This window comes from Pseudorca crassidens, chromosome 3 (genome assembly GCF_039906515.1).
Source record: "Pseudorca crassidens isolate mPseCra1 chromosome 3, mPseCra1.hap1, whole genome shotgun sequence".
Lineage (NCBI taxonomy): Eukaryota > Metazoa > Chordata > Mammalia > Artiodactyla > Delphinidae > Pseudorca > Pseudorca crassidens.
This window is the reverse complement of record NC_090298.1, coordinates 105,504,545-105,518,744: the sequence shown is the minus strand read 5'-3', so window position 1 is coordinate 105,518,744 and position 14,200 is coordinate 105,504,545. Positions and strand designations below refer to the sequence as shown.

General features: G+C 39.5%; 1 protein-coding gene and 1 long non-coding RNA gene across 7 annotated transcripts in view; one reads left to right on the top strand and one right to left on the bottom strand.

Annotated features, from left to right (window-relative positions):
* Nucleotides 1–929, top strand: part of LOC137221624 (uncharacterized) — an 80,501-nt gene extending 79,572 nt beyond the window's left edge. For both annotated transcript variants that reach the window (XR_010942082.1, XR_010942081.1), the window contains one exon: nt 674–929. This is a non-coding gene — a long non-coding RNA (uncharacterized lncRNA). The remainder of the gene's footprint in view (nt 1–673) is intronic.
* Nucleotides 1–12,076, bottom strand: part of PRRC1 (proline rich coiled-coil 1) — a 43,983-nt gene extending 31,907 nt beyond the window's left edge. The window contains exons 1-5 of one of the 5 annotated variants that reach the window (XM_067731622.1): nt 11,931–12,076; nt 6,951–7,086; nt 5,461–5,850; nt 3,035–3,195; nt 358–460 (exon numbers count right to left, since the gene is read on the bottom strand). In XM_067731622.1, the coding sequence (XP_067587723.1) occupies nt 358–460; nt 3,035–3,195; nt 5,461–5,850; nt 6,951–7,065 (769 nt within the window). In that variant the 5' untranslated portion in view covers nt 7,066–7,086; nt 11,931–12,076. The other 4 variants (XM_067731623.1, XM_067731621.1, XM_067731626.1 and 1 more) reach the window with 4 other exon arrangements.
* Between the last annotated feature and the right edge of the window lie 2,124 nt (nt 12,077–14,200).

Here is a 14,200-nt window from a genome sequence, read left to right as displayed (position 1 = left end):
AAATAGATAACTGGAGAAATGTCAAAACCAAATATGAACAAAGCAACACTTCAAATGTCAACAATGAATGGTAAAATTCATATAAAGCAACACTAACCATATTCATAATTAAAATCAGTAAGTATACTAATAATTCAAATTATTTTTACTCCTCCAAAGTTCATTCTGGGAAGTTTTCAAAATTTATTTAATGGTGACTAAGAAAAAGATGAATTAAAAGTATCAAAACCAAGACTGACAATCAATGTAAGAATATAGGAGGATTTTCACTAATTACAAGACCTGTGGGATTACACTCAGTGGCTGACATGAGCACATACTTTATACGGCAGATGCTGCTCTATTTTATGTACATACTGATATATGGAGCCATGCCAGGGTCCAGCGTTGTAATCATACTTTCTACTGAATGTTTTGTTTTATCAAGCACAGATTTCACCATAGGGTTCCCAGCCACACCCTGCACAGAACAAATTCACATGTAAATACTCATTCTAAGCAAAGAACACCATGATTACCGGATGGTGAGGAAAAAAAAAATTTTTTTTAAGTTTCCAATGCATTGCAGACCTATACTTTTGTAAAATGTAAGAAAACTAAGGTTATGGCAATGTCAAATTGCTATGAAATTTCAAAATGCTTCCTCTCAATTTCTCTTCTCATCTCATCATAGATTGACAGCAATCTACTGACCCCACTTCGAGCAACACTGGCCTCGGAAGTATGTTTACTGCATATATATGTATGTGTGTATGTATATATGTTTATTTTATTTCTATGTATACCTATATTTTTATTTCATTTCATTACTATTTATTTATCTATATAAAAGACTAGGCAAAACTTGTCCATCAAGGTCCCAAATAAAGACTGCAATTGGATGTCTCTGAAGACTCATATTTTGTTCCCTAATATAAAAATAAAAACAGTAAAAACATTTCTTATCTTTATTTCCCAGAGTTACTGATTACCTTAATATATAATACTCTGTTCTATGAAAGTTTCTTTTTTCCTACTTCCTATTTGTTTTGTTCCCAAATTCTCCCTTTTAATAAAGCCAGACCTAGTCCTCTGAATTCCTAAAACCACACTATTAGACAGAAGGAACCAGATCTGAGTATTTCCTTCCATCTATGCTTCTTCCACAGTCAAAGAGACTTAGAGATGGCATCTGGCTAACAGGCCATGGATTCCACCTGTCCCAACCTACTACTAAACTAAGGAGATTCAGAAAAACAGATGAGTTCATAACACTGATATTTAAGACTGTCCACCCATCTTATGCTGAATATTAGAAGAGTTATTTACAAGATCTGTAGGGTTGAACTGAGTATTACAACTGGTAACTGACATGCTGACACATGCTCTTAATGAGGAAAAGAAGTGACAGTCTCTACATAAAGAAGACCTTTAAAAAGCACAAAGTGATATAAAGAAGCAAGCTTAGAAAAATGCCATCTTTCTGATACATAAAACTCAAACACTGTAAATCAGTTTAACCAGCTACCAATTTAAAAATATGTTTAACATGTAATTAAATTGCAGCCAAACCCTCAGAATATTGAGGGGAACTTGACAAAGCGATTCTAAAATTCATTAAGAAAAATAAATAGAAAAGACCAGCAAAGAAAAATTTTGAAAACAGCAAACTTACACAACCAAATGCTGATCTGCCTTTATGAATGCAGAGACTCAGAACTGACTTTTCTATCTGACTCATCTAAGAATACTCATCCCCACCTCAGCACAGAGTAGGCTTTCAATAAATATTAGTGTAATAAATAAACAGTTACAATAATTAAAATATTGTGGTACTGTTGCAAGGACAGGCAAAGCAGTGAAATAAAATACAGAGTGCAGAAACTGAGGTTAACACACAATTTAGTAACTAAGGTAAAGGTAACATATCAAATCACTGGGATATGATTTTGGAACAGTCGATTAAGTGGTTGGAAAAAAATTAAGTTTGATTTCTACCTCATATAATATAGTAAAGTAAGTATCAGCTATATCAACTTGGTAAGTAAAAAGAATGAAACCACAAGAAAATTAGAAGAAATCATAAAAAAAATTATCATATAATATAGTAGGTAAATGTGATTTTTAACATTTAAAAAAATTGAAAAAAAATTGATAGAAATGACTCCCCAAAATTTAGAAGGCTTTGTGTCAATAAAGCATAATAAAGTTGAAATGTAAGATAAAAATGGAGGCTACTGCAACATATGATAGCATATAATAAAATATTCTTCTTACATTAAGAGTTCTTATCAATTCATTAAAAAAGAAAATCATCCCAATTCAAAACTGAGCAAAGAACATGAATATAGACTTCACGAAATAAAAATACAAATGGCCAAAAATCACATTAAATAAAGTTCAAATTGAGTAACAAAGAAATGCAAATTTAAACAAGGTATTATTTTTTTGCCTATCAAATTAGAAAATACTACATTTCAATTAATAAAATCACTGCTGGCAAATGAATGATGTTATGACAGTGTATCTTGGTATAACCTTCCTGGAGAGCAATATGTATCAGTAATTTTTAAAATGTCCACACTGACATTTACCAAGAATTAACTCTGATAAAACAGAGATGCACATAAAGATTGGCATACAAGAGTGCTCATCATAATTTAATTAATAAGAATTACAATTAGAAAATGCCAATAACAGGTAAGTGAAATAAAACATGGGAAATAAATGCAATGACATGTTGGGCAAGGTAGCCTGAAGATTATAGCTGGGAAGATGTTCATGATACACGCTAGGTAGACAAACAAAAGACACAAAATTGTGTCCATGTGTCACTATTCCAGTTTGCTTTTCACTAAAAAAGAGATAGATTTACATAGATATGCGCATCCAAAAGACAGAGGAACTATAGAAAAAGTGTAATAAGAATAAAAGGTATTTTAATTTTTCCTCTTTGTATTTTACACCTCTTTGTATTTTCAAAATTCTCTAATGAATATCTGTTAGTTTTATAATTAAAAAATTAAACGTGATTTTTAAAGTAAACACCCCTTACCTTAATAAAACCCCAGAGTCCACCAGCAGATGCTTCATCCTGCCCTCTACCAATTCTAGGATCTTCTTGCTGCTCTGGAAAAGTTATGGCTGATGTGGTTCCAGTTCCCTGTGCCAGAGACGTCAAACCAGCTTGCTGAGTAATGGGAGTTGGCAAAATACCTAGTTAATGGCAAAAATGTCAATATATGTAATTTATTCCATAAACTATTTCCTATAAAAAGAAGATACAACATATGAGATGAGTAGTTCAAAACAGCTTTAATAATGTAACTATATACTCAGGCATTTCAACACTGAGATATGAGCTCAAAGAATCACCTAAACCTTTATAAAATACACAAAATTCCAAAGAAGAAATTTCTTTCCCTCTTCATAAGCTTACACCAAGTGCCCTGAAAATGGACAGAAAATATACATCCAAAAGTACTTCATGTTTGCCCTATGAGCACTTGGATGCAGACAGCTACAGTTTGAATCTCTTTAAAGCATAAAAATAGCTGATATGAGCACTCAAGCCCATCATAAAAAAAGCATGTAAAAATTAGTAAACATATCCACATACCCTATTTTAACTCAAAAAAAAATTCACATACACATGGGTGTCATACTTGTACTCTCGAAAAATTTTTATTTGTTAAGGTAGACAAGCCAAGTTGGATTATAAAATCACAACAAAATTGTTTCTTTTCCTAAAATGAGAAACAATAGGCAGAATATGACAGGATGAAGTTTTGATATTGATTTCCAATAACCATTCCTGGGAAGTCGAAAAAGTAGGTGTAACTGACCTAGAAAATAAAATAGTCCAATTCCACCAACTCATGGCACATACACTTATTTGTTTTTGAACTTTTACCTGGCTAAATAAAACTACTCCCTGGACCATTCAGTCCTAATAATTTTTTAAGTAAAGCTTTTAAAAAAACTCTCAGACTTCACCTTGATGTTTCTCTATAACTGCACAAAATGTTAGGACAAAAGTTTCGAATTCTGTTTGACATTCCACATACTAATCATGTACTAAGTTTTATATCATATAAAAATCATATATTAAGTAACATCAGCTTTATTTTAATAATTTAAATGAAAACAGGAAGCTCTGGAGATCAAGGAAAAGGGAATGAAACATTCATGCACAGTAACAGGACCCCTCATACACTGCTGGTGAGAAAGTAAAATGGTGCAGCTGCTTTGGAAAATAGTCTGGTAGTTGTTCAAAAGTCAGCAATTCTGACATGCACCCCAGTGTTCACAGCACAGCACTATTTACAACAGCCAAGACATGGAAGCAACCTGAATGTCCATCGACAAATGAATGGAGATATATATATATATATATACACACACACACACACATATACAATGGAACGTTACTCAGCCATAAAAAAGAATGAAATACTGCCATTTGCAGCAACATGGATGTACCTAGAGATTATCATACTAAGTGAAGTAAGTCAGACAAAGACAAGTATCATATGGTATCACTTATATGTGGAATCTAAAAAATGGTGCAAATGAACTTATTTACAGAACAGAAATAGACTCACAGACATACAAAAAAACCTTATGGTTATCAAAGGAGAAGGAGGTGGGTAAATTAGGAGTTTGGGATTAACAGATACACACTACTATATATAAAACAGATAAACAACAAGGACCTACTGTATAGCACAAGGAACTCTACTCAATATCTTGTAATAACCTATAATGGAAAAGAATCTGAAAAAGAATATAGATATATGTATAACTGAATAACTATGCTGTACACCTGAAACTAACACAATGTTATAAAGCAACTATACTTCAGTTAAAAAAAAAAACCCTCCAGGAAAAAAAAAAGTCAGCAATTCTGCACCTAGGTATAAACCCAAGAGAAATGAAAACATGTTCACATAAAACCTTGCACACAAAGGTTCATAGAATCAGTATTCACAATAGGCAAAAAGTGCAAACAACCCAACAGTTTATCAACTGATGAAATGCATAAACACAACGTGGTATATCCATACAATGGAATATTATTCAGTCTTAAAAGGGAAGTTCGCTACAACATGGATGAATCTTGAAAATGTTACACTAAGTCACAAAAGACACATATTATGAGTCCATTTATATGAACTGTTCAAAATAAGCAAACTCATAGAAACAGAAAGTAGATTAGTGGTTCTGAGGGCCATGAGGATTGGGAGGAAGTAGGGCGTGACAGCTAATAGGTATGGGGTTTCTTTGGGGCTGATTAAAAGGTTCTAAAATTGATTTTGGTGATGGCTGCACAATTCGATAAATACAGTAACAACTATTAAACTGTACACATGAAAGGGCTGAATTGTATGTGAATTATACCTTAATAAAGCTGTTTAAAAAAAAAAATAAAACATTCACCATAACCACTTGTTTCAAAGTATCAGTGAGAGAGAGAATTACCTGTCACCGGAGGTGCAGAAAAAGACGGCATCAGGGGTGTCTGGGGAGCTCTTCCTGCATGTCCTCGTGTAATGTCATAGGCTGAGCCGACAGAGAATCCTGATGTAGGAGGACCCGAAGCAGGGGCAGATAAGAGAGTGTTTGGGGCAGAAGTGGAAGGTGGGAAGTGGGATAAAGGAGGGTTACTGAAGGCAGCAGCAGTTGGTGGAGAAACATGAGGTGGTAAAGAGGTAATGAGTGGAGGACCAGAAGGAACCGGTGAAGGAGGCACAAAGGGCAAGGGTGGCGAAGGCCTCACAGGAGGCAGGGACTGCTGAGGGGTGGAGAAAGTGTGTGGCGGCGGGGGCTGCACAGAGGACACGCTTGGAGAAGAGAAAGCGCTGGCCGCAGCTAGAAAAAGGAGGGCAGGAAAAAGTGCGTCAGTGAAATGTTTTTCACTTAGTTTTCAAAGTGTCTCATTACTGTCTTCTTGGAAAATTTTAAAATTTAACAGACCCTATCCCAAGAGTTATTTTTAAATGTGTGATGTGAAATATATGATTATGACTGAGTGCAAATGACTTTCAACTCCCATCAGTAAAAGCAGCAGATATGTAAAATTAAGTTATGGTATTGCAGACCTTTGTGTTTTTGTTTGTTTTGATGTGCTTTTAATAAAATAAAGCCGTTTTTCATCCCTGCTGATATGAGCATAAAACCTCACAATTTAAGGCTCAAACTTTGGTCAGAAGGTTAATCACCACAAAGTCACAGAACATTAGACAAAGCTAACACATACTTTTTAGGATGTCTCTGTCATAACAAAGAAGATTTCTAGTCAGTATGAACATAAAAAACGAAAGTCAGAATAAAGCAAAACATATATGTTTTCTGTCTTTGGGCTTAAATTAAAAAAGGCTATCTCCCTTCATCCTGGCAAAGATTACAGAATTTTTAATATACAGGCACACCTCATTTTATTTTGCTCCGCTTTACAAATTGAAGGGTTGTGGCAACCCTTGTGTGAAGCAAGTCTATCAGCACCATTTTTCCCAACAGCATTTGTTCTTCGTGTCTCTGTGTGACATTTTGGTAACTCTCACATTTCAAACTTTTTCATTATTATTATATTTGTTATGGTGATCTGTGATCTTTGATGTTACTAATGCAAAAAGATGACAACTCGCTAAAAGCTCAGATGATGATCAGCATTTTTAAGCAATACTTTAGCAAAGTTTTTACTTAAGGTACGTACATTCTTTTTTTTGACATAATATATTGCACACTTAACAGACTACAGTATAGTGTAACCATAGTTTTTATATGCACTGGGAAACAAAAAAATTCATGTGACTCACTTTATTGCAGTATTCACTTTATTGTACTGGTCTGGAACTGAACTCACAGTATCTCTGAGGTATGCCTCTATGCTTTTTTTAAATGACTCTGAGAAAAGATAACAGTATCTTGACTAACCTCAAAACATACTGATGCTAGACAACTGCACGTACCTAAAGGGGCTGGGGGGGAAGATGGCTGTGCCGCTGTGGCAGCGACAGCCAGTCCTGCTGAACTTGGTGGAGGAGTCCCAGGTGGTGTTGTCTCTATTCCACTCTCTTCCATCATTTTTCTTCAATTACGGTAAAACTGTAAAAATATAATAAATATTACACAGTAATAAAAACTATATTTTTAAACCTTGTATAGTTAGAGACAGACAGATGTCTGTTTTTACTGTTTATAATGCCACTTATCTCCAGGTGAAGGGTTTGTCAAAATTCCTAATAGTCTGTGAGAATATTTAGCGTGCAAACAATCTGAGACATTTTCACACACCTAATCCATTACTGAGAAATAATTTTACGTTAACTAAGTAATTAATTACCCAATATATTTCAAATAGTAAATTAACTAATTTAATTTCTGCCACATGGATGCATGGTAGATTTATATCTAGATTCCAGTCACTATTACTTTTAAAATAAAAATAAGTTATTTAAAGTATTCTTGAAACACTTCCTCTCTCATTAAGCAGTGTATGAGGGCTACTCCTGTTAACAGTAAAAAAAAAATTTTTTACTGTGCTCGATTCCCAGGTTTTCTTAGTTTACACTCTAAAATGTGCCCCATAATGGCTAAATGATATGTCTTGGGTTTTAGAAAATTTAACTGTAGCAAAAATGCCACTAGATAGCATTTTGACCTAACAGTCAAAAATGGGTTACAAAATGTGGGAAAACTTCCTTAAAAATTACAAATTTTCAAGCCTGCCTCAAGTATAAAATCAAAACTTCTAAACCTACCAAATAAGTTTTTGAAGTTTTTACTCATTTAACAAATATTCAGTAACGGTCAACCACTTGCCAAGCACTGTACTGATGCCTCTGGAAATACAGTGTAAGCAAAACAAACGGGATACTTATAGTCCGGTCCGGGAGACAGTCAAACAATGACAGCAACATAACAATGAACTATAGCCTGAATGATGTGCTCTGAGAGCAAGAACAATTCTGCTCGCTGGGAATACGGTTTTGACTTGCGGACAGAAAAGGGTTCCCCAAGGAAGTCACATATAAGCTGAGATCTGAGGGACGATCAGAATTTAATTAGGCAAGGGAAAGGAGCTAAAGAGGGCACATGCCAGAAAAAGTGAATATAGAGAAGGTATAAAGGCCCTGGAAGGTTGAGGGACATTGACACATTCAAGAAAACGCATGCAGCAGAAAGGAATAATGAGGACCGGAGACATGGAGAGGAACTCAGACTGCGCTGACACGTATACGCCAAATTAAAGAGTTGGGTCTTTTAAGAACAGAAAGTCACTGTGGGGCATTCAAACTGGGAATGACACATTGGGTCTTTTCACTTTTTTGAAGAAATTTCAGATTCACAAGAAGATGCCAAAATAGAGCAGACTTCATGAGTACCTTAAACCCAGTTTCTGCCAATGATGGCATCCTACGTAACTAGACTATGGTGATAAAACCCAGGAAATTAACACTGGCACAATGCGAGTAACTGAAGTACAGACCTTATTTGGATTTCACCTGTTTTTACATTCACGTGTGTGTGTGTGTGTGTGTGTGTGTGTGTGTAGTTCTATGAAGTTTCATCATATGCACTGACTCATGTAGCTACCACCACAGTCAGGACACAGAACTGTTCCATCACCCCAACGAAACTCCCACATGCTGCTCCTTGGTCACACCCTCTCATCAACGATAAACTCTGGCAACCGACTGTTCTCTACCATTTTCTCATTTCATGAATGTTATGTAAATAGAATCATACAGCACACAACTTTTTGAGATTGGCTTTTTTCACTCCACAGAATGCTCTTAAGATCCATCCAAATTGCTGGATATATCAATGGTTGGTTCTTTATTGCTGAAGAGTATTCCATTTTGTAGTTGTACCACTGTTTGCTTATCCATTTATTTGTTGAAGGACATTTAGGCTGATTCCAGCTTCTGGCCATTCATATTTGAGTTTTGGAAAAATTCCTCTGACCACAGTATGCAGTTTGTGCCTTAGGGCAGTCAGAGTAGATGCAGAGAGACCATTAAGAAGGATATAGAAGTAGTTCAAATAACATCCTAGGTTAGTGATTCTCAAATGGGGAGTGGAGGAGGGTGATTCTGCCCCTCTCCCCCGCAAGGGTCATTTGGCAATGTCTGGAGACAAATTTGGTTGTCAGAACTAGGGGGTATTACTGGTATCTAGTAGGTAAAGCCTGGGGATACTGCGAAAAATCCTACAATGCACAGGATGCCTCCACAAAAAAGAGTTATCTGGCCCCAGACTAAGGTGATGATAGTGGAGATGGAGAGAGTGGATAGACTCAAGAAATGTTTAGGTGGTTAACACTCAGTGACTGACTGGATATGGGGTCCAGGAGGGGGAGAGGCATGACTTGCACAACTGGAGAGATGGTGGTGCCATTCAGTGAGACAGGGATCACTGGAGGAGGTCAAGGTGTATGTCTGACATCCTGGGAGAGGAGGGATTATGCAGTATTTAATACTGGACCTGCTAAGTTCAAGCTCCTTGAAACGTCCAAGTACCGGTGACTTGGTCTGCAGCTCAGCAACCACATAAATGCGGGCTTCAACTGTTTACTGATAGTCTCTAAAGCCATGTGCTGAAAAGAGATTCTATGAGAAGACCAGGAGAAAAAAGAAGATGGCCCAACGAACCCTTGAAGAAGAGCCCAGGAGAAAAAAAAAAGCCTGCAGAGAAGAATGAAAGACCAGAAAGATAGGAAGAAAACCAGGAGGCTGTGGTGTCCAAAAGCCAGAGAAGCCTGTTTCAAGGTAGGAATGGGCAACAGTATCAAATGCTACAGAAAAGACAAATAGGATGATATATGAAAAAGTCAACAGATTTGCCAAACTGGAGATAAAACCTAGTGAGAGCCGTTTCCATAGAAGGAGTGGGGATAGAAGCCAATTTCAGCTGGACTGAGGTGTGAGGTGAAGCAAATGTGTACAACACTTTCAAAAAGTTCTGTTGTGAATGTAGAGGAAAGATCTATGGCAGTAAGTAGAAAACACGTATCCAGGGAAGCAAAATCCTTTCATTCAATACCTACAGACAAAGATAATCAGGGACAGAATGGCCTTCTGGGGATTTTATCACCCCCTGATATAGCTACCTCTTTTCTTCATCTCATTTTTCTACTGGTTATTCATCTTCCTCCTACAGATGCTACCAATTCTCACAGTAATTAGTAGAAATCATATTTAAAGATAAATATTAATTAATGCATTTGCAAAAGAACCTGTACAATGAATACAACCCATAAAATGGAATAATTGGTCAATTTCTTTCTGTCTTTAAAAGCCACACTATTTGAGAATTGGCTTAATGACAATATTGGGTAAATTTTGGATGCATAAACATACCTTTTACTAAAGAAAAGCTCTTGTGATAAAAGTAACAGCAAAATGTCAGAGTTGGTAAAGGTTCTAGTGCTCATTCTCGACACAAAAAGGATATTAATGTATCAGCATTAAACAAAAAGTGATGAAAAAAAAGTGATGGAAATGGCTTGGAAAATTGAGTCCTCAGTCTCTGGACCGACCCTGATCTTCCAATTTGCTTGTGTCTTGGTTCTTCAGTTAAAGAAAGTAGGTGGTTACTTATAAAGATACAAGAAAAGGTTTGATAAATGTAAAAGCTTGTTAAAAGCGATTATTATTGTTGATTACCGGTTCAAAAGATAATCTCTACTACCCTTTAGTGAGCACTGCTACAGGAAGGTCTGAGTTTTGTCTCTGCATTCCCACTTCTTATCCCAAAATAACTTCCATAAACGTTCACTGACAAAATAGCAGCTGTACAGGGAAAAGACTGGAATGCCAAAATGCGTCACGTTCGCAGAAATCTACATGTTGTCTCTTAAAATAACTACTTGGAATGACAAAAACTCTCTTGGATTGGACAAATTCTGCCAATCTACAGAACAGGCTATCCGGCAAACTTTCCCGAAGCAGTTCCCAGGAACGAACAAAGAGACAGCACAGTCCAAAAGCCCTCTGGAGCGGCGCTAGGCACCGATGGGGGAACCCACGGGAAAGGAGTCTCCATTGGAGACTCCAATGGAGACTCCTTTCCACGGGAAAGGAGTCTCCATTGCCCGTCCCCGTTTGTTGACCTAGGAGTCTCCCAGGCGGTAGCGGCCTCCCCCCAAGCTCTGCCACGTCTCCAGGCCGGGCCGGGCCGAGCTAAGGTCAATGGGCTCCTGCCTCCTTATCTCCCCTCCGGCCAGCGCGGTGGAAGGTGGAGCCAAACAACCCGGGGCGCCGGCGCCGGTCCCGGAACTGGAGCAAAGTGCCGGATAAGACCCCCGGGCCGCACCCACCGTGTAAGCCGCGGCGAGAACAGCTTGCCTCTTGAAGCGCACCCTGAACCCTGCATGCACCCACGGCCCGCGCCCGGACTGCACGACGGCGTAACTCCCAAACTACCCTCGCTCTCGGGGCGCCTGCCGGCCCGCCCACCTCGCACCACGGCGCCCCTGGGCACCGGTTTGGGAGCCCGCGTCCCGTCCGGCCGCCCGCACGCACCCGCGTTACTGCCAGGCTGACGCTCACCTGCGGGCCTGAGAGAGTGTCTGCGTGGCAGTGAAAAGCGGGAACTACGGAAGCTGAGCTGTAGGACTACGACTACGAGGAAAAGCAAGATGCAGGAAACCGCTCGGCGCTCACGCCCCCGCCTCCAAGATGGCCACCGTAGGTGCACTTCCCTGCGCTGCCACGTCGGCCGCGCGCCGCCCCGCCCCGCGCCCCGCCCCGTCTCGCTCGCCCGGAGCCCCGACCAGTGGCCGCAAATTTAACCTGCTGGAGTACTTGGGGCCAAAGATCCTCCTGCCCGCAGGGCTGGGTGCTGCCCAGCTCTAGCAGCATTCTCCAGCAGGGCTGCCCAACTTTCCACGCCGCAACCTCCGTACGCGAGAATGGAACCCTTGTTACCGGGTGTAGCTCACTTACTCTGTGCCGTGGCCGCCCGCGGGGATGACGATGAACCAGCCCGGGTCGTCCAGTCCAGTCCCCGCCTCCAGGAAGGACCTTGCTCCGGAAACAGGAGACTTATCCTATGTATTTTCAAAGATTTCCAAATAATAGCGGTTGCATCAAGAAAGAGAGAGAGCACGGTGGCAGCTACCATACTGATTTCTCCCCCAAAGTTCATGTATTACACATTCTTTTTTTTTAATGGAAAACCAAAGATTATCCACTTTCTTAACCTTACGTGCTGCACTTAAAACAGTTCCTGAAAGTCGGTGCTCAATAATGTACACTAGATAAATCAATGAATAGAGTGCAATGGAGGAATATAAAGAATTTGCAATCAGAAGTCCTGTTTAGGTCCAGGAGTGCCCTAATGCTACTTGAGCAGTCATGGGACCTTGTATAGGTCACTTATTCTTCCTAAGTCTCAATATTCCATCTGTAAGATAGGAATAATATTGTTTGCCATCTCTAATCAAGCAGATAACAGTTAAAATAAGACATACGAAAGCACTTTTTAAACTGAGAGGTAAACACATGAAAAACTTGTTTTTATTGTTCCCAAATTCCTTCAGGAACTCATTTGTAGATTTAGCATTAATATAATATCCCGGACTTGACAGCTGAAAGCATTTAAAAATTCCAGTACCTCACTGAAACGTTAATACTATTTAACTATGCCCTAATTTCAGACAAAATGACTTGCAGCTGCAGTGGGTTGTTCCCTTTGGCAGTGACTCTTATCCCACCCACTGAGAATGTGTGTAGATGGCTGTCTAGGTTACTCGCCAGAAAGTGCTGTTTGGGTTGGTGTTGAAAATAGTTAGCATCTCTGCCCTCTTTGGTCTACACCCTTAATAGCTATAAGAACTGTTCCTTTCTTCATTCATTCAACAAATATTTATTAGTGGCTGCAATGTGCTGAGCATCAGTACTGGAAATGTAGCAATGAACAAGACAGACAAGATCCTTACACTGAGAGGCAGATCTTCTCACAGGAGAGGCAGGCTATGAGCAGGAAAATAAAAGAACTAAGTACTGTTTGTGATGGGCACTTTGAGGAAGTCAATAGGGTGATTATTATTGACACTAATTGGGGTAGGCCACTTTGGATAAGACAGATGTGCAAGCCTTCTCTGAGGAGGTGCCATTTGAGTACAGATCATAAGGAAGCAGCCCTGTGGTTCTCTGAACAGAAGGAAGAGCATGCAAAGGCTCTGAGGGAGGGTGACTGGCAAACTTGCAGAACAAGAAGGAAATCGGGACTGAGAGGGTGGTAAGAAATGAGGTCAGAGAGATAGCTGGGCCAAATCGTAGCCAGCCTTGTAGGCCATCTTAAGGCCTTCGGGTTATATTGAGAGAAATGAGAAGCAGGTGGAAGGTATTGACCAGAGGAGAGACAAGACTTGACTTCAGTTTTCAATCATATTCTGATTGCTGTGTGGACTGTAGGCAGGTGCAAAGACTAAAGCAGAGTGATCATAATGAGATGATGGTGCCTTAGAGGAACTAATGGGATGAGGGCAGAGCGGGTACATGGTGTGGACATATTTTGAAGGTTAAGCTGTCATGATTTACTGATCGATTGGATGTAGCTGTATTAGTTTCCTAAGACTGCCAAAAAAAATTACCACAACTGGTTGGCTAAAAGCAACAGAAATTGGGCTTCCCTGGTGGCACATTGGTTGAGAGTCCACCTGCCGATGCAGGGGACACGGGTTCGTGCCCCAGTCCAGGAAGATCCCACATGCTGCGGAGCGGCTGTGCCCGTGAGCCATGGCCGCTGGGCCTGCGCGTCCGGAGCCTGTGCTCCGCAACAGGAGAGGCCACAACAGTGAGAGGCCCGCGTACCGCAAAAAAAAAAAAAAAAAAAAAAAGCAAAAGAAATTTATTCTCACACAGTTCTAGAGACCAGAAGTCCAAACTCAAGGGCCAGCAGGGCCTCTCTGAAGGCTCTAGGACAGCATTCTTCCTTGCCTCTTCTAGCTTCAGGGGAGCCAGATGTTCTTTGGCTTGTGCCAGCCTGACTCCAATTTCTGCCTTTATGTCCACATGGCCTCCTCTCCTGTGTCTCTGTGTCTCAAATCTCCCTCTGCCTTTCTTTTATAAACATGCCTTTCACTGCATTTAGGGCCCACCCTAAATCCACAATAATCTCATCTCAAGATCCTTGAGGATCTAGACCCTATTTCTAAATAAGGGTCTAGATTTCTTCCTATTCACAAGTTCCAGGTGGACGCGTCTTTTTT